Below are 22,182 nucleotides of genomic sequence, written 5' to 3'. Positions count from 1 at the left end.
AAACCATCACTTTTTACAAATAAAATTTATTGCTTCAGTTAAGTCTCTGTTAATGTCAAAAATAGCTATAAAAGTGTTAAATTTGCGAATACTGAATTTTCGTGAGTTAAGAATAATGGTCCATCACGTAGTAAATCCACTTTAGGTAGTTAAACACTGTAGTGTAAATGCCGTACTTGTTTTTCAAACCACAGCCATCCCCAAAACTTGTGATGCCTTGAACGCTGTAAGCGAGTTTTGATCGGCGCTTGAAGGGGCACATGAGACCTCCACCACTGTCTCCGGCGCAAGTGTCGGCCTCACCAGAGGGCCAACCGGCGCAAAGCATGTTGGGCGTGATGAGGAAGTGGCGGTAGGAACGGCGACAAACATTTGGTGGCACAATAGGAAGCTACAGAAAAAATAAAAATTTACTATCCCATTTTTTTCGAAAAAGTATTTGAAAAAATAAAAAATGTGACGTAGGTCGTTTAATCGACATTAATCGAAATAATTCAGTACGGTATTCGGGATGGTCGAAAGCGATTATCTCTGTTTTTGATATTTTCAAGGAGTTACATAATTGAGTTGTTTTTCACTTAAATGGCAAATAATTTATTGATTGTTGTAATTAAGATGTTATAAAATTTGGGCCAAACTAGTTGCAGTGAGAATAAGTGATAATTACACTTCTCTTATCGTATCTTATCATTTCAACGCCAATTACCTTCGCTTCATGCAGTGTGTGCGTGCCATAGGTATCGCTGGTCCTGATTTTGCCCCAGCCCATCACCGAGCAAATTTCCGTGGGCCTGGGTCTAGTCTTGGGCAAGCAAGCGATGGGGAGATTAACACTCCTTGGTAGTTGCAGCAGGGCAATATCATTATCCACTGTTTTGTGGTTAAATTTGGGATGCTGGAAAATCGTGTAAACAGTCATTTCGAGCTCGCGTCCATCTCGAGCCCTTAGGTCATGTTCGTTCAGTCTTACGCGTAAAATAGGACGTATACAATGACTAGCGGTGAGAACCCAACGTGGGCCTATGAGTGTGCCTCCGCAGAACACTTCCTAAAATTGGCCAATTGATTTATAGACGAGTTTATCAAGCGTTGAAATTGACCCATTTTGGGATACCTACGTAGTATTTGTTCAAAATGGCAACGTGCCAAGGCCACTTGTACTTCTTCGATTCGGTGCCCCCGATGATTTTCAGCATTCGCGATTTGCGGAAAGGTTGGCCACAGCGGCCGGCGAGGCGGCGGCGGTGGGAGAGGCGGCGGTCGAAGTTGTCATAGTGGTAGTAGCGGTTGGTTTCTTTAAAAGGAAACGGAATGATATTCAGACAAAAAAACCGTTTTAATGACAGTGGAGGTCACCACAATTCTAATTTTGGAAAACTGCCTAATTTGAAAATTCCTTAATTATCGTAGAGAATGTTTTTAGAGCAGGAACTATTAGGTGCAGACGAGTTAGGGTAAATAAAAAAAATAATTTATTAAAAATAAATTAACCAGAACAAAAATTCTCCTGTGGAAACCAGAAGAAGCTCAATTTCTTATAAATAAATGCTTTTTTAAATCATGTTTTACGTGGAAATAATTTTCAGTTTGATGCAACTATGCCTAATATATTAATTTATGTATTCATATTTGCTATTCACGATTATTTATTGAACTATTGCAAATATTTAAAGTGAAAATATAAGAATCTCTTTTTTTCTTTTTTTTTTTCTTTATAGCATTATATTCCCATCGCTTTTTAACGCGTGCGCCTAACCTTAAGCATTGCATGAAGAAATTTTCAGTAACTAATTTTCTCCCAGAACTTTTACATACCATACTTGTCTTTATCATCCAACAAGTTCAAAACGTAATTTTCACACATCGAATTATCGTGATAGCAATACGCCGTCTGCTCCTGCTGTTTTTTCCTGCAACGTCCCGGCTTCCTGCAAATCCTGATCCTCTGCGTCCTGCAATCCTCCGAGCAGGGCGACCAGTTCGACCATTTGCTCCAAATGCGAGACGGCGCTTGACGCAACAAATGGCTACTATCCTGAGAAAATTCAATTAAAAAAATCAACCCAGTATGTTAAACTGGAAACTACTTCGTTCAATTGTAGGACGCGGAATTGATTTTTCTGGCGCGCTTTCCTCTTGCATCGTTTCTTCCCACATGGTTTTTCTTCGTAAATTCGGGAATCCTCGCATTTGGGAGAAATACATTTTTTGATTCTCCTCTGAATGCATTCGATGCAGCGGCTCCATGGGGACCAAGACGAGTAGAGCGTTTCGGAATTTTGGAGGTCGTGATGAGTCTGAAAATATTGCTTTGCGTGACTCACTTTGGCGATTGTTAAATCGATTAAATTGCAGTTGTGCAAGGTTTAAGGCGGAAGTGTGGGAAAATTGGAGTAATTTCCGGATTTATTTTGGGTTTCGTGTAGTTTTGATTGGTGTACATTTAGGTTGACACAGCTTTCAAACGAATTTTTGAGCAATTAATGGGAGAGATTGAAAAAAGTCCTTGTTTTATTTAGACTAAACAAATAATCAAAGCCGGGCTTGGGCGGATAAAAGCTCATTCAGGATTTGGTGGTTTATTTATTCCAGGTTTAAGTTTGGCATAAACACGCATTTTAACTGCTCCTATTTATTTTAATAATAATGCAAAGAACGGAAGAGACGAAGTTCAAGTTCTCAAAAAAAAAAATGTAAAAACAAATCGAAATTTAAATTGAACGTGATTGGTTAGTGTTAGGTACCACCCCTTTAAAAATATTAAGATTTCAAATATAATGCGACCCCAGAGTATTATAAAAGCGATTTATATAAAGATGGTCAAAATTATGTTGTCAAAAACTATGTTTTAATGTGGATTAAGTTACATCACAAGTTAAAAATGTATTACAGAATTCAAACAAAAAAGGACTATTTTCTATACTTGTAAAACACTACTTGTCATTTTATATTTAATATAATATAAAATAAAGTGTTACCTACATATGTATATGTATTATGTATGTAATTATTTAGTTTTATGTAAATGTCAATTCCAATTTCTCAGATGTAACTTTAATCATATTTATTTATTCTACATACAAGGCACATATTGAGCGATCAAGATAATTTGTAATCGAGTCATCTTTACATCCGAGAACGTATGTCTGTGAAACGTCAAATAAAATGACAAGTCGAAAGGTAAAACGGCAAAATGGGCTGGAATTAGTCGCCGACGCATATAATAATACGAGTAGGACCGTTTTTTTAAGGTAAATTAAAAATTTAGTTATTATAATTATCACTTTTTTGATCATGCCATTTTACCTTTCGACTTGTCATTTTACTTGACATTTTACAGACATACGTTTTCGGATCAGAAGATGATTCGATTACAAATTATCTTGGTCGCTCGATACATATTTCATTGCCTTGACCCAATGTGGAACTCATTGTTTTGTTTTGTTTTGTTTTATTATATTTTGTGCTTCGAATCCTCTTTTACTGTACTACCGCTCACAGAAGAATGGACACTAGGTAAAAAAATAAAAAAAAGTTTTTTCGATGAGAACAAAATCTAGTATAATTTTCGTTTATATATTTTGTTGTAAATAAAAGTTTGTTGTTTTTTATTAGAGAATTTAGTAAAAGCACTGTTTTATTTGCCCCCATGAAATTGCACCAATTATTACAACGTTTATCAAATTTTACCGACTGTCCATTCTTCTGTGAGCGATAGCTATATATCTATCTACTTTTGTGTGTTTTAATTTGCGTGTTTTAATTGAAAATTTAACAAAATTGTTATTAATGTAATTCATTTTATTTAGTCTTAATAATAATTAAAAAATAAAAATAATACTCAATTTGGCCTTGAGTTCAGGTTGACATCAAAATTTATGAATGCTTTCGGTTTTATTTTAGTATCAAGCAGATTTATTAGAGCAACCATTTAAAAGGAATTTTTCATAATTACTCTTATTTATAGCGAGATCATTAAAATTTTTCTTCCTGAAATACTCACTTATTGTAAACTTGAAAATCTATTTCGGCTAAATTTAAATTTCAAGACTAAATTATTTATACATCGTCTCCTGTTGTCAGAAAGAAGTTAACCAGATTACACACAATACGGTAATTAATATTAATTCGAATCGGCAGCGTAGGCAATTTAATTTATGAAATGAGCTTTACATTTACTCGTATTTTATTAAACGGGCCATTAGTATAGTATTTCAAAATATTTATTTATATGACAAACTGAATTATTACTGTACACAAAATATTTTTTATTGGTTTGGAGGTAATAAAATAAATTAATTTTTTTCTGACACCGTACACCATAAATAAATATTTGTTCACTTTGACATAGAAAAATATTCCTGAAATGTGAACTTTTATCAATGTTGGTCAGTAAGGACAAAAACAACAATTAATTAAATAATCTCGAACAAACACCTATTCATCACGAGATTGTAGACAGGGTCGTGTCCCATTGAAACTGACTTCTCCCCTTGATTACGTAAATATTTATAAAGTACATCAACACCTTGAGCTACTAATTTGAAGTGACTGAAAAATCTGATTACAATAATTACATTAATATTTACGACGACGGTCATAAAACTAGCCGCATTTAATCTCGACTTTCTGGGTTCAAGCAGGTTCAAGGTGCTATTGCCACCGATCGTCTTACCCTAGTCCAAAAATAGTTGTCTCATTGTAAGTCCAATTAATTCGAAACTTTATGACTAGGGACGGCATGGCACACAGATGGGCTTAATCCAAACAAAACTAAAGGTCAAACAAACGAATTTAAATCATAGGTCAGTAACTTTTCGTTTTAAAATTAGCCTCGCGTCCAATTTTTCCAAGCAAAATCGATGCAATATTGTCACGCTGTTAGCATTTGACCCAGATCAAACACAATCAAACCCATCAAAAGGCGGGTTTGATTTCAATTTCGTGAATGAATTGCCGGAGCAGTGACCCATGTACCATTCATCCCAATTGTTTCGAATTAATTCGAATGCTATTTTTAAGCACAAGGAAATACTTTGCTACCTGTGGACTGAAAAAATATTGCATTTATTTGCTTTCAGATTATTATTTGAAAATTGCTGGAAGCGCGAGTGGCGTACGCAATTATCGCATGTCTGCTAGACTCGTGTAATAACATATTCAGAGCTGTTTCTGTTATTACACTTGGGAAAAATTGCAATGCGTGCAACTGCGATATGTGCAATTAGAATCAGATATTTTTCACAAACTTACCTTATTGTCAGCAGTGCAAAACTGAAGACACATGACATGAAGAAGAAGAAGAATAAAAAACTGGAGGCGCATTTTAAATTTCGGAAATCTCACTTTCGGTGTTCATAATAATTGCATGGCACTGGATTCACATTCACTTAAACGGAAACAAAAATAAATTTATTTATTGTGTGGGAGATAGAGCGGATTTTTTTTCCTTGCAATTCATTGTGATTTTGACGTGATGTATTAAAAAGCACGACTTGGCCAAGAGCCGGCTGCTTTCGATACCGAGCAAACCAAACTAATTCCGAGTCAGTTGACTTCTAGTCTGTTGCAATCCCGCCGAAACCTGATCTTTGAAATACGCTAGCTTAAGCGCCCCACACACACTCAGATCATCCGCCATTGGATTAGACTACGGGTAATTCCCTCAAAGTGACCCACGTGCTGGAAGATTTTTGAAAATCGCGTTTTTGCTACTGGAATTTTTTTACTGGAAAAGCCGAAGGTTTTTTACACAAATGGGGTTATATCTTTAAAATACCGAAAACTGAGAAAGGGCAATTAATAAATATGCAGGACATTAAATCTTAAGTAAAAATTAATGCAACTAAATATTGTAAAAAGCCTTTCATTGTAAAACAAAATGTTTCCAATTATTATTTTATTATTTTCCAGTTATTTTTTTCTAGTTGCTAATAAAATAAAAAAGTTAGTGATGAACATACTTTGCAGATACTTAATTTAAAAGCTTTCTTTTAAAAATGTAATGGGGATTAAGAATTCAATAATTTTCATTTTGTTTAATTACATTTTTCTTTTAACTAATATGTTTTAGTTTAACATTATTTATACAGGGTGCGCCAGAACTCGCGCCCCAGGGAAAAATGCCATATAAAGTAAAATACCAGGAACATGGAAAAAATGTTAAAAAAATTTTATCTATAAAAATTTCGAAGTTATAAGGGTTTAAAGTTTGCACTTTGACTCTATTTATTTCTGTTGGAAAAATAATTTTCCAAGTTTTTTTGCTATAGGCTATTAAAAGAGGAAACAAGGAAGCTGTATCCTAAATTGTAACTCGTTCAATGTTATTTGTGGCTTTTATTGGCAAAATTTTTGTCCTTTTACTAAGTAATTGTAAAAAACATATACAAAATCATCAGTATCATGAAATAGATATAAAAAAGTGTCAAATGTCGAAAAATAAATGTAAAAATTTTTTGAGAGATAGAATTTTTTAAACATTTTTTTCATGTTCCTGATATATTATACCTTACTTGAAAATTTTCTCTGGGGCGCGAGTTCTGGCGCATTCTGTATTTAATATTCGTAATTTTTATTTAATTTTAATAAATATAACACTAGTGTCTTTAAAAATTGTATTTTATTTAACTTTATATTAAGCCAGACATACATATAATTTTCAAGTCAATCTCATCTCATAAATTTCTAGATTAGAATTTTAAAGTACATAATTGGTAATAAAATTTGAGGAAGTATCTACACAACTTTTATTATTTGATGACTGATCAAGGATGACATAAATTTACAGATAATAATATTTCTGAAATAGTTTGCTTGTTGAAATTTACCATTTGGTTACAGATTTATTATTTTTAGAACGTATATATTTATTTAGTAAGTAAAAAGGCAGTAATTATTTAGTGACCGATAAAATGATATTCTTCACCCTTTAAACTTTATAACTTAAAAGAAAACAGTAGGTATAACGAAACTAACAAAAGTATTTTTGTTCATTAGTTTTGATTTGTTTGAGAAAGTTTATACTTACATTTAAAAGAATTTTTAACAAAATAAGAACAGAAGAAACTTGTTATCTTATTTTTATGGTGATGAAACGAAGTGTCTGGATCATCGGTGTGCAACGCGCTTTAGCTCTTTTCGTAAAATTAAAACTGACGCTTATTTCACAATAAAAATTTTTAGTTTCACGTAAAATATCATTTACAACTTCTCGGATGACCATCACATTTTTTCGCGGCTGTTTACGCCACGTTTAGTTCCGAAACCAATAATAAAAAGTGTTAACGTAAACGCAATCAGGAACTGTAATAATAAATTTTAAGTCGTTTATCTCGTTTCGATAAATATTTGTCGTAATATCGTTAAAATTTGTATTAAATAATATGTAGCAGATGTTAGTATCTCTTTAAGGAAATGATAAAAAGTGTTCGGGGTCACACATTCAACTCAAATGAATAATTTATGCGTTAAAAGCGTCGGTATTGTTGTTAATACTAGATAATGGGGCTATTATACACATATAGAGCCTCGGATGTCACATTCGCTCCCTTTAAGGCGGCCCACGGCGGCGCGACCTTCAAAAACACACCGGCCATAATTCAAAATTTTTATTGAGTATAAATTACAATAAATAATTCTTCGACATTGGCACCTCATACAGTCTTTTCAATTCGCTTTCCCTAAGTACGAAATCACTCCAAGTTTATCATTCTGGTTATGGGCACGGACGGGGTCCTCACAATCTCCTTCCACAAATCGCTGTTGCTGTCGATTTCGATCTTCCCCAGGACAATTTTTTTGCCTAAAATATTCTTACAAATGAGCCTCACAAGAATCCTGACTTGCTCCAAGTTGTCGTTGTTGACTGTGGCCCGCAGTGTGGCCGTGTTGGCTTCAAGTTTGAGGGAGATAGTCGGCTCGAATTTGTCACTTTTCATTTTTTGGATGAGGTCGTCTTGTTCAGAAGCGGTGATCTTGATGTAAAGCTGGCCTCCGAGCTTCTCGTGCTGTTGCATGGTTTGTAAGCTGCACCGGAATTTCGTAATACTAATTTCCACCACGTCGTTTTTTCGGTCTTCGCTGATGGCGTAAGAGAGGGTCATTTCCACGCTGCCGTTCTTGCCCTCGCGCTAAAGATAGAGTTAACAATTAAAACAAAAATGGAAAATTTAAGCGTGTGAGCACTACAGAGAGATATTTTTGCTAATTTTTTTTAAAAAAACCTCAGCTGTAGGTTTTAAGGGACTTTATTTTTATTTATTTTATTTCTAACTTACATTTATTATAAGTGTAAGTGTTTGTACTTATGGACCTATGCAAATACTGAACATGAAAAATGTTTTGTTACGATTAGACTAACAATATCACGTAAAAATAAAATTTCTTACAATTTGAGTTGCTTCTCTTTTATTGTTACTAAAAACAATTTTAGAATAAAAAAAATATTAAGGATTTAAGTTTTAGTTCAACAACTTTTATTTTGTTGAAACACATTTAAAGAATTTTTAACAGTATTAACACTATTTAAAAAAATAGAAGATATACATAAAAAAGTTAAATGCATTTATAAAAATTGTTTTCCAAATGTTAAATTTTTGTTCATTATGTGTAGTCGAGATCTAAAACACTAATTTGGCAATTTTATTTTTATTTTTATTTTTATATTTATTTTTTAATTTGGCAACTTTACTAAAAAAAGTAGAAAATAGTAACACAAAAAAATTACGTTTACAGGTAACAGAACTTAATGTATTTCGATAAATAAAAATAACACCTGTAGCATCAATTTTGAATTTCTTCCAATGTTTTCGCAGTAGTTTTGCTAGATTTGCAAAATTTGTAATTATTTATAACAATTTGTCTTAAGATATGTTATATTCAACGTTGTATCAAATAGATACCCGGGAATACTTACCGGTTCTGTTTGAATCCCACTAGTAATCTCTTTGATCCCTCTCCAAATATCCGGAGTGCAAATGAGGTCATCTCCCAACTTGTGATTAAAAATTTTCGCATCTAGATTATAAGTAACAGCCCCTACAGTCCTACGACTATTCAGCGAATGCCTGAAGCTCCTTCTGAACCTATTGGGAGTCTCCCCAAACTCGCTAAAAGAAAAAAACCTTCTCAACTTGCTGGTGGGATTCTTTTTGGCCATCGTCTCGGTGGCATTCTCCAAAACCGCATACACCGTGAACGAAATAAACTTCCCTTTGAAGTAATCCTGGTAGTACTTGGACGTCGAATGCAGCGTAAAGGGAAACTCCTCGTTGAAAGTTGGCCACGATTCCTTCACAACTGACGTTTCATATTTTTCTTTTTCCGGGAAAACAGTGATCTGGGAAGCACGCGTTATCTAAAGACGATTATTTTTTGCTTAATACCTTGACTGAGTATCCGCGGGGTTTAATCGTGCCGTAATTCGCAGGAAGGTGTCTCGCACTCAACACTTTGACTTTTAGCTGTTTGGACGTTTTCGAAAAAGTGAGTTTGAAGCCGATTTCGGGCTCGCAGGGGTCGCTTTGGGGAGCTGGAGATGATTTGAAGAGACTTCGAAAGTTGCTTAGTCTCTGCTCCATTTTCGTTCGTTCACTGGAATGCTAAACACATGATGTCGAGTGTTAAATAAGTGCACAATCGTAAACAATTTAGGATGAGGCCGAGTAATTGAAAAGGACACAATTGAACCCGCGCATTTGTTAACTCGGGTTGTTAATTGAATTAAGGCTGTGCTGTTTTACCTTATCAGTTTGACGATTTTAATTATCAATTTGATAAGAGATAATTTGGTTTGTTGGTATACCTATCTGACATAGTAATCGCTTACTTAAAATTGCTGCGAGTACAATATAAGCACTCAAGATTTATTCAAAGAAAACTTTCGTTTACTTTTATATGCATATGTATACACGTTACATACATACGAGTACTTACATACGATCAGGCGTTTTTATTTGAAGTTAAGAGAATCATTGACGCAAACATAGACTTTAAAACAAGCTTTAAAATGTTTGCTATCCTAATCATTGGTTAAAGACGATCTAGTCATAAAAAGATATTTGGACAAAGTGATTCAGAATTAAGCCGAATAGTGTATTGTTGGTCACCTATTTTATTTTAATTTTGTTAAACATCATTTTTCTATTTCGGTGTTAGAATAAGTCTATTCCAGCTCGAAGATTCCAGCACCCAAATGACGTCATTTGCGTGCTGGAATAAGTCGTTCGCGGTAATTTAATTTTAGTGACGGACTTTCTTCACAATTCATTTCCAAATGTAAAAATAAGAATATTTATTTTTTACAGCCGCCTAAATTTATTCCACACATAAATGTCGCCAACCGTCGCAAAATTCTCTAGAAAAAAAATTATTTTCGTTTTTTAATTTATAAAATGATATAAAGCGGCGAAATAGAAAAAATGGTATAAAGCACTTGTTGCAGAAGGTTCTTCAATCACTCATTTGTTCCTCAACTCGCCGCTTCGCGGCTCGTTTCAGAATTTCAAATTTGTGCTGCAACTTGTACTTTAATATACTATTTTATGTTAGAATAATAATTAACATAGTTATTGCTTTGTATGAACCTTATGTACAGGGTGCTGCATTTTGGATGTCCGAATAGGGAATCTCCAAAACTAAGAGGTTTATCCAAAAACGAGTAATACATTCTGGGGCTCATTTTTTGAGAAAATAATATTGGTTAAAACTGCATCCCGCTATCGTCTTTTGTTTTCTACTTATAGACAAAAATTGACATTTTAGCGAAATCTAAAAAAATTCATATCTTCGTTATTATAGAAGACACAGATTTGAAATAAAGACATTAATACAGGCACTTTTTTACGTAGAATTTAATAATGTAGTTAACAATTTTTTTCAGTTGTTTGTTTAGCCGTAATAAAATATACTTGTATTTTTTTTAAATGAGAATAATAGATGGGTATGTCATTTTTAAAAAGAAAAGCTTGGTTTTTTCTTATCTAAAAAATATATATTTGTAACAAATTATTATAATACATTTTTAGCAAAAAATTATCTTTGATTTTTGTTCGCAGTTGGCCATGAAAAAATGTTGCATCTTCAACTAAAAGGATTTACACTATATTATATTCAACCAGTGTCACTAATGAAAGAGTTTTCTAAGTACTAAGTGATGAAAAAGATGCAAAAACAACTTATTGGCAACTTCTAGTGATACATAGAGTGTTGTTAAAAAAAGCCACTTTAATTCTTCAATAAAATATATTTTATATGACACAAAAATGACGATATGGCTATTCAAATACCCAAATTCCGTCTATGTGAAGCGTTATCATACCTCCATTAGATCATCAAAAAAATGTTTTTCTAATTGTGTTGTCTGTTGACACATTTGTTTTTCCTATTTTTTGATTTTTTAAAAATATGTAATAATTTTGTTCTGAGGCGCTCGGATATTTGTTCAATGCTTCTACCGTATCGTATTTTCTAAATCTTTACAATTTTATCTATTTTTTCATCTATTTTTCAGTTCACAAAACTCTTATTGATTATTATTTACACATTTGGAGTGAAATAGTTTTTCCATGGCCAACTATTATCGCACAAAATATGTATTTCACTTTTTAAGTATAGTTATAAAAAATATTTTGTTGCAAATATATATTTTTTAGATCAGAAAAAAATAAGCTTTTCAAAATTGCTATAGCCGCCTATGATTTCCATTTAAAAAAATACAAGTTTATTTTATTACGGCTAAACAAACAACTGAAAAAAAATGTTAACTACATTATTAAATTATACGTAAAAAAGTGCCTGTATAATGTCTTTATTTCAAATCCGTATCTTCTATAATAACGAAGATATAAATTTTTTAGATTTCGCCAAAATGTCAACTTTTGTCTGTAAGTCGAAAACAAAAGAGAATAGCGGGATGCGGTTTTAACCAATATTATTTTCTAAAAAAATGAGCCCCAGAATGTATCACTCGTTTTTGGCTAAACCTCTTAGTTTCGGAGATTCCCTATTCGGACATCCAAAATGCAGCACCCTGTACATACATACTTGTGTAAATATTCTGTTAGATAACATAACCCACAGGAAATGTGAATATTGAAATAAGTGTTTTTTTGTTTTTTTTAATGTGGGCTTATTTTTGTTATTTAAATTTTTCAAATGCTAAAATTTTGGGCGTTACAATTATATTTGAAGTTTATTTTGACATACAACCACCCCATTATTGGCATTATTATATATTAAAACTTTATTTGTAGTTAATTATGTATAGGTAAATATCAGATTTAAAAAATAAGCAAATGCTAGTAATATCATTCAGATTAGGCTTCCGAGTTTCGTCTATGGTCACTATCACTATCAACATTTTCATAAGTATTTTCGTTATCCTCATCGTCGGTTTTTTCGGGTTCTATTTCCAACTCATCGATGTGTATAACATCAAACTGCACGGATTTTCTTTTCTCACTTGGCGCTTCCACAGCATCAGTATCAGTGCTCTCATCGTCTTTGAGAGGGTATTTAATAACACCCGTTGGTCGTCTCGTCGCATGTTCAAATTTATGTTTTCTGTAATAACAAGGGTAAAAAAAGCCAGTAATAAATCGAACACAGTTTATTTATATTCTGATCACAAAAATAATCGAAATTATTATACTATACTAATACGCATACTGTCCTCTCCTGAAAATTTCAACACAAACAATTAGTTTAAAGTTTAAAGCAATTTATTATTTTTTTGTGTTCAGAATGGTTTAGTGTATAGTGTGGTGTGTGAGGCAATTTGAATTTTACTTACGTGTCAAGACCGGTGCTGTTTTTCCTAAACCGTTCAGAAGGACGCGGACTGTCACTCATATTACTGTAATTTTTTGCAGTCCTGTAAAATAACATTAATTTTGGTTTTTTAAATTTTTCGAAATTTTTACTTGAATTTGAAATAATAGAAAACGGCACTTCCTACGAGAGATGCGACCAGCAAAACGGCCAACACGGCAACTGCTGCAATAAGGCCAGTCTGGTCGTCGCTATCATTTTTGCCTGAAATTTATTTATGTGATATAATAACTAATTAAAAAAATTAATACCTACTTGTCTCTTTTGGTAGTTTGACAACCAAAACCGCTCTGGCGACTTCCTTATTATCATTTGTTGCTTCAATTGTGACCGAAATTGCTGATTCTTTTTCTACAACGTCACTGTTCAGTGCAGTTGAAGATAAAGTTATTGTAACTTTGTCTTCAGAATAAGAAGAATCGAAATATTTGGAATAGTCTGTAAAAACTTAAATAAACAAAAGTTAATGTGAATTATGCAACAAACCTCCCGTCAGTTTTACTCCAACACTATCTGATAAATTTTTAATTATAATGTCACTGTCTACATTTAATTTAGGTTTATCATTTTCTATTTCATACTCAGCAGTGTATGAGGTCTTTTCAAAGTAAAACGATGTTGGGGTATATTTCTTTGGAAGGTTAATTACAACTCCAACTTCTCCAGTACTTGAAGTTTCTGCTACTGTAGCTTTCAACGTTAAAATAATTGAAGTTTCACTATCCAAAATATCAGATTTAAGATCCTTCTTGACAGATATTATCCAATGATCTGTGTCTGCATTTACTTCGAAATTATCTATATAATCTCCTAAAAATATTATAGGTGAAGTTACATTTTTGTAATAATTTTGGCATAGAGAGTAGACTTTTTAAACATTTCCATCAGTAAGTTTGGCATTTAAGAGAATAATTCAGAAAGAATTTACCTAGTTTTGAAACAAAATATAAACAATAATAGTTTTTATTTATTAGAAATTTGAAATATTTGTGAGTTCAGAGACAAAGTTTTATGTAAATTATTCTATTTATTGCAATTCTGCAAACAATAATATACGAGTAGGTAGTTTGCGAAAAATAAGGGAAACAAAAATAGTCCACCAAGATGATTATATAAGAAGGCAACGTTTTTTAATTATCTATAAACGAATGGTGGCTGTATATTGACAAGACATACTATAAAGGCGGTGATTAAAGTCCTTCAGATGGCAATCCTAATTTTTGCCATCAAATGTCAGCGGAAACTTTGACAAGTTTGCGTTTTATTCATTTCAAATGAAAAAGTGACTTTAAAGCAGAAAACTTTTATTGCTGTACAAGACGAAAACGGTGAATGGGCATTTTCACTTTCAGTTTGTGTGAAAAATTTCCAGTCCAGATTCCCAGCCAATGTATTGCCAACTGTAGAATTTCATCGACGCCTACTCTAATTTTATTTTTTTTTTGATCGCACGGTACTACCTATTAGAAAAATAAAGATGCTTCCAGAAGAAAACTGTTTAAATTTTTTACAAAAAAACTGTGCTGCTTGCTGCACGAAAACTAATGTTAATAAAGCGCGTGAAATGTTGAAAACATTATCAAAGAATGACTTTATAGAAAGTTTGTTCCAATTTAGTGAGGTTTTTTTCATAGCTTTCATAGTAAAATTTCTTTCTGAATACCAAATCTAGAGACTCAATTTTTATTCCAGTTTTTCCTTTTTTATGAATACAAAAATGCTTACCTGGTTCTACACTAAAGTCTGCTTGATTTGTATCACTGATTCCTTTAATTTCGATGTTTTGCTCCAAAACAACCTCATCGATGTCATCCTTAACATTGTAGGTACCCGTGTAAGTCACTTGACTGAATTCCAAATCTGAAGTATCTACAACACCCAACAATTATTTATTTTTACTTTTGTAAACACGACAAACACCTTCATTCTTTGGAAGATTCACAATAAAGACCGCTTCCCCTGGAGTTTTAACGTCTTTTTTTGTAGCTTGCAAAATAAAAGAAATCGAAGCTTTTTTGCTAACATCTAATTTTTTATCGACTTCAACTTCCCAATGGTCGGTTTTAAGAGTCACCTTGAAATTATCTTTATATGCTGAAATTTTTCAATCAAAAAATGTTTGATGATTCTTTTGAAGTAGTACCTGATGAAGGGTCTATTGCCACGGTTATATCTTTAGTATCGGCTCCTTCAAACTTGATTGAATTATCTGATATTTTGTTAGTTTCTTTATCATAGTCAACCGTGTAGACAGGTTTTTCAAATTTCGGAGCTTCGATAGAGTCTTGTAGGGGCAAACTTACAATAACCGGTGCTGTTGCTTTGTCAGCAATATCTCCTGATTTGGTGGCTTGTAGTACTACAATAACTTCGTTTTTCGTTTTTAAATCAGCATCATGAAGGTTTTCTTTTACTGTCAAGACACATTTTCTGTCTTTACAATTTACATTAAAGTTTTTAGCGTATCCTGAAAAAAAATTAGTGTTACAAGCAAGTTACACATTTTATCAAAACTATAGCAAGCAGCTTTTGTAACTCGAACTGACCTTCAATCACAGTGACTGTAGCGCCGTCATCACTTACAATAATTTCAGAAGAATTTACAGTATCATTTCCCCCATCAACAACAGTGTAAATGGCCGAGTAGTAGGTCTTATCAAATGTAATAGTTTCTACTGACTGCGAAGGAAGTTTGACAACTAGTGTCGCATACTCAGGACCTTCAGAATTTTCCAAATTGGCCGTCAAAGTTACAACAAGTTCTGTGTTGTTTTTAAGAATCTCTTCACTTAAAGGATTATCTAAGCTAATATCCCATTGATTCCTATTGTTTTTATTTTGCGTAAGTTTGAAGTATTTCTGATAAGCCGCATCAACATTTACATTCGCGTCTTCAAAACCGTCTTTGAGTGTGATTGGATCAGTGATATTAACAGTAGGCGTCTCATCGCTCACATATTCATTCTCGTAGAGAGGTTTTGTAAATTTGGGACTTGCTTTCAATCCGCGATCAGGAAGATCCATAATTAAAGTAGTAGTTGTTGTAATTTCATTGCCTTCCAAGGACGCTTCAAGTGTTACAATAATTTCGTCTTTGTAAGAATCTTCTAATTTATTTTTCACATTCAATTGCCAACTATTATCCTCAAACTTTGTTTCAAAATTGTTGCTGAAATCTAAAATATCCTTGCAATTTCCGCTGAAACATTACCAACAATAACTCACCACCTATTACTTTAACTTGCGTCTCACTGGCTTTGTCGCTAGTGATAGTGATTGGTTTTGTGATAGTGACAGTATCATCGAGTGAGTAATGAGCTTTGTAATATGTTTCCGAAAATGTGGGAACGATTTGAGTCAGTGTTGTAGGCATTTTGAGGACCAAAGTTGCCGAAGTGTGAGTTACAGCACGGTCAACTGTGGCATCGAAAACCACATAGATTTCGTCGTTATTAGTTACAGTGGCGTTATCAAGAGAATCTATCACATTAACTGTAAATTCTTTGTTCTTATCGTCGTATACAACAGTAAAGTTTGAAGCGTATGCTAAAAAAAATTGTCAAGAATGACTTTGAAGCGTGATTGGTTGCTTACGGTCTTCTACTGTGATCTTCACAACAGCAGGATCTTTTGCATCGGTTTCGATATTATCATCAAGTTTTACAATGTTGTTATCACTGTCATATTTGCCTTTGTAAACAATTTTTTTAAAATTTGGAGGCGTTGGTAAATCTGGGATCTTAACGATCACGGAAGATGTTGTTGTTGAAATTTCATCAAGAGTTGCAACAAGAGTAAGAACAACTTCGTGTTTTGTTTTTAAAATTGCATCATCCAAATTGTTTTTTAAACTAATTATATATGGACTTGCCGTATTAATCTCAAAATTATCCTTTAGTTCTGAAATTCTTTAGTCAAATACTGGGCTAGAGGAGAAATTTCTTACCATCATCATCCACTTGCAAAGTAACTTTAGTGTCGTCTAAATAATCACCTTCAAGTTCAATCGGGTCAATGTCAATGGTATGTGGATCAGTCTCCATCTTGTACTCAGCCTCATAGTAAGGTTTTTTAAACGAAGCCGGTGCTGTCTTTTTGGGCAGTTTTACCACCAAAGTAGCCTCTCCAACTTGATCACCAAGCGTTGCTTTTAACGTTAACACGACATCAGCTTCGGTTATCAAAATTGAATCATCCAAATTTGAAACTAAAGTCAGGTCGTATCCAGTTCCGGTGCTATTTTTTGAAACGTCAAAATGTTCGCTATTTGCTGCAAAAGTTTTTGTTAGACTCGCGCAAGTACGATACAAGTGTGTCTTGTGTGTGATGGGTGGAATGTGTCATGAGAAATGATTTACTTCCGGTTAGTTCAATGGTTGCTTCAGTAGTTCCACCTTCCAGACTTATCCCGTTTCCTACGATTGTCACATTAGCTGTTCTGTTATTTTCTTCTTTTCCTAACTCGTATATGGCTGTGAAGACAGGTTCGACGAATTTTAGTTCACTTGTAGAATTTTTTGCAGGGAGATGAAGTAAAACCGTGGTAAAACCATCCTCAAACTTATCCAGATTTGCATCCAGGACAAAGAGGATATCCGGTTGAGTGTCAAGAACAGTTTGATCTAACGGCTTTTTGATGTTAAGACTGATTTTGTTATTCTCGCTCTTTATTTCAAAATTTTCACTATAGGCTATAAATTGACAATTGTATTGATTTCCATTGATTTCCCATCAAATTTTTTCCTACTTACTTCCAGTAATGTTAATATTGACATTAGATTCAGCACTGACAAGACTTATACTTTGCCCCCCATTGTCAATATAAGGGTCGGCTTTATCAGTTTTATACGAGAAAACATATGCAGGTTGCTCAAATTTCAGTGTTTTTGTTGTTCCATCGTAGGGCAATTTTAGTGCAATAATTGTCGTCTCTTGATCCTCAGAACCACCAGGAGTTACTTGCAATGTCAGCAATATTTGTTGATTGGCGTTTACAATTTTTTCGTCTAGGTTCTTCTTAACAGTAATTTGAGGGTTTTTGTCGACATCAAAAGAGAAATTGTCCACATACGCTAGAAGGGCATTTTAATTTTTTGTTTGTTTTGGTAATGTTCCTCAACTTACAGCCAATTAAACTGATTTTAGAGTTTACTGTTGAAGTCAGTGTTATTTTTTCAGACAGTGTAACATTAGCAACTCCCTTATTATCAACCTTGTAAATGGCCTCGTAATAAGGTTTGTTAAATTTCGGGCTAACGTCTGGTAATTTGATAATTAAAGTACTTGTTGCCTTATTTCGCCAACCGGGAATGTTTGCTTGCAAAGTTAAAACTTTAGGTTCCCGTTTAACTAAATCTATATCATTTAAAGGCTGTTTAACATTGATGGTATATTGCCCCTTACTAGAATCCGATGCCACAATTTCAAAATTGTTATTCACTGTAAAACACAAAAATTAGCGTATTTGTGTCTTGTGTTTTACTTGTATTGTGCGTGTTTCCCGTGTTTCCAACTCACCTTCATTGAAACTAACAGTGATGTTTTTATCCGTAGGAGTTATCGTGATTGGAAACTCCGTTATGTCAACTGTAGCTTTTTCGCCGGTAATATTGTATGTACTGACATAATTCGAATTCATAAATTTTACTTCTACAACTTCTGGTAATGTTATAACCAAGGCACTCGGTTCCTCAACACCATTTAATGTGGCTTTGAAATTCACAATCAAGTCGCCTCCTTTTTCCAAAATATCATGTCCTAAATCAACCTTAACTTCTATCGCACATTTTCCAGAAGTTGGATCACAAATTAAATTGAAATATTCTTGATCTGTGAATTTTTAGTAAAATGATTGATAGTGTGGAATGATGAGTGTGTCATGTTGTGTGTTGGTTGTGTATGTTGTGTACGTGTTTTTCTACTCACTGTCAACTAATTCAACTTTAACATCATCGCTTGGTAAAATCAATGCTATGTCGCCATCCACTGTCAACTGATCAAGCGTATCACCATCGTTGACCTTGTACGTTGCCGTGTAGTAAGGTTTGGTAAATCGCGGTGCTTCTTCAACTTCAGGAAGAGTAACAAGCAAAGTAGCATAACCGTCGTACGTTGTTCCTTTTGCGTCTTTAACTGTGGCATGCAGCGTTAAAGGAATATCTTTTTCTTTGAAGTCACCACTATCCAAATCGCTTATCACAGTCACTTGCCACTTATTATCATCACTTTTACTTATGTTAAAGTGTGTTTCATCTGCGAAAAACACAAAAAGCGTCCTAACAAAAAGAAGCAAAAAGCAAGTCGCACGAAAGCGGGTACTTACCACCTTCCAGTGCGACCTCTGCATCTTCAGAAACAGTAATGTCTGATTCAAGCTCCACAGTATCTTTATCTTCTGCATTGACTTTATACTGTGCCTTGTAATATGGTTTATCGAATTGTGGTATTGTAATAATTTTGTCTTTTGGGAGGTTTACCAGAATCGCGGTTTTGCTGCTATCTTCTTCTTTACCGTTGAGTGTTACTACGAGTGTTAAAACCAATACAGGATTTGGTGTATTTTCTATGACTTCTTCAGTTGTTTTTATTGTCACTGTTTGTTTAGCCTCATTAAATTCGGCGGAAAAATGGTCATTTCCTAAGTAGTAATTGTTTAAAAAGGAATTATACAATTGTTTTTTATTTACCTTCTAGTTTTACTTTAATTTTAGTAGGGTCACTGGCGGTTACTTTTATATCCTGATTTGTGTGAAGTGGTTTCAATACAGGCTTATTATTCTCAATCGAGTACTGAAATTGATATGAAGCTTCCGGTACAGTTGGAATATCTGGTAAACTATTGCTTTCATCAATTTTTATTTGAATTTGAGATGTTTGTGATCGTGACGGCTCTCCTGAATCCTAAGTCACTAAATAATTTTTTAGTTAAAATGTAAATCTATACTTACAGTTGAGTTGAGAGATAGTGTTGTCGTGTCGCTTGAAAGATATTTGTAATTTTTAACTTTCAGAACTGCTTGGTAAGTATTGGAATCCGGGTTGTGCTTTGTTGTAACTTCAAAATCCTTATCATCAATGCTAAATGTTACATTTTTATTGGTAAAATCATAATCTGTAACTATTATATCGTCGCCGAATCCTGTTAAATCGATATTTGGAATCAAAGGCATAGGCATTTTATAACTGTACGATTGTTTATCAAAAGTTGGATCGTGGTTATTTGTGTCAATGACGTATATAATAAATTGCTTAAAATATAGTTAGTTATAAAATTTTATAAAATTTTCAAAACTGTTTTTTTTTACCAAAGTCTTCGTCTCATTATTATCACAAATTAGTTTTACTTGTCGGCTAAATGTTATTTGATTGCCTTGAATTTTTGACCTAATGTCTAGATCTTCTTCTAGTTTTGTCCAGTTTTCGTTACTTCTAAAAATGAGTTGGTTGTTGTCTGTCACTATGTCTATGTATCTTGCACTAAATTCATTAGGGTCACCTGCTTCTGTTGCTATAAGAAAAAAATATCATTTTGTTTGCTTTAAGAAAATAACTAGAAAAAATACTTAAGCTCCCATTATAAGCAAAAGATACATTTACAATTTCATTGTCATTTTGAGTGTGTTTTATCAGACCGACGGCCCAATCAATTTCCGTGGTATTTTCAAACTGACTTTGACATGGTGAGGCTGAAAAAATTAAGAAATTATTTTACTAACAAACATACAATACACAATTCAAAATTTTAGTTAGATGATAATGATCTTGAAATTGTTCTTTTTCAAGGTGAAGAGTCTTATGTTAGCCATGAAATAACTATCTAATCAACGAGATAAAATTGATCGAGAAAATTTCATATGGCAAGTACAGTCTAATCATATTTATCTTTTCATTTTCAATTTTATCACATACAGAGACAAATGCATACAGGTTTTACAAACAGGGTGTTAAAAAGATTGTAAAATCTTTAAGGAGATAATAGTATGGGTCAAAATAAACAAAAAAGTCATAATAAATATGGGTCTCCAAAGTAACGGTTTCGGAGATATCGAATGTAAAAATTTTTACAATTTTTACTAGAAGCTTCTCTTTTTTTGTTTGAACAGATTGCAAATAAATGTTTCAAAAAACGAATAATCTTCGATATTTCCGAAACTGTTACTTTGCGGACCCATGTTTATTAAGACTTTTTTGTTTGTTTTGGTCCATATTATTACCTGCTGAGATATTTTACAATATTTTTTTAACACCTTGTATACCTAATGATAATAAATTAATTTTGCAAAATACGTCATAAATTAATAAACTATCTTCAATAAAATAGAACATCTGTAACTTCAGATATTTTCAATAAAATTGAATTAATAACCGGATTTATCTAATCTTAAACTACCTGTTAAGATCGCTGATTTAAATGCTAAAATAAGTTTGTTTAAAAGGCAGTGCATTTTAAATATGTTTTCATGTGCCTGACTTGTAAAGCATGCATTTCTTTAATAATTTTGCGTCTGGAAAGTACTTTTTTACTGAACTAGTCGTAGACATTTTTTACCCGGCTTGTTGATTTTTAGTTAGAAAATAATTACATTTAATGACTCACTTCAGAAATTGTTTTAAATAATTAAAAATTAATCAACTTACTCGATTGAGATAAACATTCAGAGGTAATAAACGTAATAATAATTGTTAAAATCTTATACTTCATTGCATCGAAAAATTACCACACTTTTTTCTAGATCACTCTACAGCATTAAACTGCGTCAAAACTGCGAAGAGTCAAAGTATATCTTTTAATCTAATCAGTAATATTGTTAATAAAATGATAAATTTGAGGTTTTGTTTTTCATGATACAAATCTCAATAGTCAATCTACTCGATTGAAAAGTTAAATCACTTTTATTTATAACATTTTTATTAAATTGTAAAGATTATTTTGACAAATTTCATATACATATGTAATGTATGCAAAATAAATATGAGACAGTTATTTGGAACCAAAATAACTTTTCTCTATTTCGTGTCACAATGAGCATTTTGTGTAACTGAGTTGCATGTTATAAATAAATGCAACTTTGTGACACTGCTATCTGGCGACATTTTATGAAATACTTTGGCCATCACTGGTCATAGACTGTCGTTTTTAAGTGATAAATTGTTGCAGTTCAACGTATTTCACCGAAAATAATGCAGTTTAACCTATTTTCGAGCAATTTGGTACCGCAAATGTCAAAAATTTTATCTGACAAATATAATAATAATTTCAATTTTAAAAGCGCTAATAGAAAAAATAGTATAAGAAACGCGTGTTACAACCTCTCATTGTGATACTTGTGCATTTATAACACTCGCATCACC

The 22,182-nt window shown here is 32.9% G+C and overlaps 3 protein-coding genes across 7 annotated transcripts; all 3 read right to left on the bottom strand.

The window, feature by feature from the left end:
• Positions 1 to 10: 10 nt before the first annotated feature.
• On the bottom strand, positions 11 to 5,556 carry LOC123012810 (trypsin-3). Its single transcript, XM_044410959.1, has 6 exons — positions 5,254 to 5,556; positions 2,088 to 2,297; positions 1,816 to 2,035; positions 1,119 to 1,294; positions 707 to 1,048; positions 11 to 391 (listed from the first exon to the last, which is right to left on the bottom strand). The coding sequence occupies exons 1-6, from the start codon at positions 5,323 to 5,325 to the stop codon at positions 107 to 109; spliced, it is 1,305 nt and encodes a 434-aa protein (XP_044266894.1). The 5' UTR covers positions 5,326 to 5,556; the 3' UTR covers positions 11 to 106.
• A 2,039-nt stretch (positions 5,557 to 7,595) lies between these two features.
• LOC123013061 lies at positions 7,596 to 10,069 on the bottom strand. Of its 4 annotated transcripts, none has more exons than XM_044411375.1 (4): positions 9,937 to 10,069; positions 9,387 to 9,602; positions 8,918 to 9,340; positions 7,596 to 8,132 (listed from the first exon to the last, which is right to left on the bottom strand). In XM_044411375.1, exons 2-4 carry the CDS (start codon positions 9,579 to 9,581, stop codon positions 7,695 to 7,697), a joined length of 1,056 nt encoding a protein of 351 aa, XP_044267310.1. In that variant the 5' UTR covers positions 9,582 to 9,602; positions 9,937 to 10,069; the 3' UTR covers positions 7,596 to 7,694. The 4 variants fall into 4 exon arrangements, with proteins under 4 accessions (XP_044267310.1, XP_044267312.1, XP_044267311.1 ...); XM_044411377.1 differs by having other exon boundaries at positions 9,387 to 9,594; positions 9,937 to 10,044; XM_044411376.1 differs by lacking the exon at positions 9,937 to 10,069 and adding an exon at positions 9,744 to 9,819.
• Positions 10,070 to 12,213: 2,144 nt separating this feature from the next.
• On the bottom strand, positions 12,214 to 21,589 carry LOC123013343. Of its 2 annotated transcripts, none has more exons than XM_044411803.1 (23): positions 21,469 to 21,589; positions 20,394 to 20,516; positions 20,136 to 20,338; positions 19,779 to 20,078; positions 19,518 to 19,731; positions 19,154 to 19,468; positions 18,757 to 19,083; positions 18,349 to 18,660; positions 17,956 to 18,270; positions 17,583 to 17,903; positions 17,190 to 17,522; positions 16,778 to 17,101; positions 16,426 to 16,731; positions 16,057 to 16,377; positions 15,378 to 16,007; positions 14,975 to 15,298; positions 14,752 to 14,925; positions 14,557 to 14,700; positions 13,318 to 13,641; positions 13,087 to 13,269; positions 12,924 to 13,035; positions 12,794 to 12,874; positions 12,214 to 12,564 (listed from the first exon to the last, which is right to left on the bottom strand). In XM_044411803.1, exons 1-23 carry the CDS (start codon positions 21,530 to 21,532, stop codon positions 12,318 to 12,320), a joined length of 5,997 nt encoding a protein of 1,998 aa, XP_044267738.1. In that variant the 5' UTR covers positions 21,533 to 21,589; the 3' UTR covers positions 12,214 to 12,317. The 2 variants fall into 2 exon arrangements, with proteins under 2 accessions (XP_044267738.1, XP_044267739.1); XM_044411804.1 differs by lacking the exon at positions 12,214 to 12,564 and adding an exon at positions 12,596 to 12,678.
• Between the last annotated feature and the right edge of the window lie 593 nt (positions 21,590 to 22,182).

The sequence above is a fragment of the Tribolium madens genome, unplaced genomic scaffold (assembly GCF_015345945.1).
Source record: "Tribolium madens isolate multiple individuals breed KSU strain unplaced genomic scaffold, Tmad_KSU_1.1 Scaffold_96;HRSCAF=242;Tcas5.2_LG5, whole genome shotgun sequence".
Taxonomy (NCBI): Eukaryota; Metazoa; Arthropoda; class Insecta; order Coleoptera; family Tenebrionidae; genus Tribolium; species Tribolium madens.
This window is presented reverse-complemented; position numbering and strand designations above follow the sequence as displayed.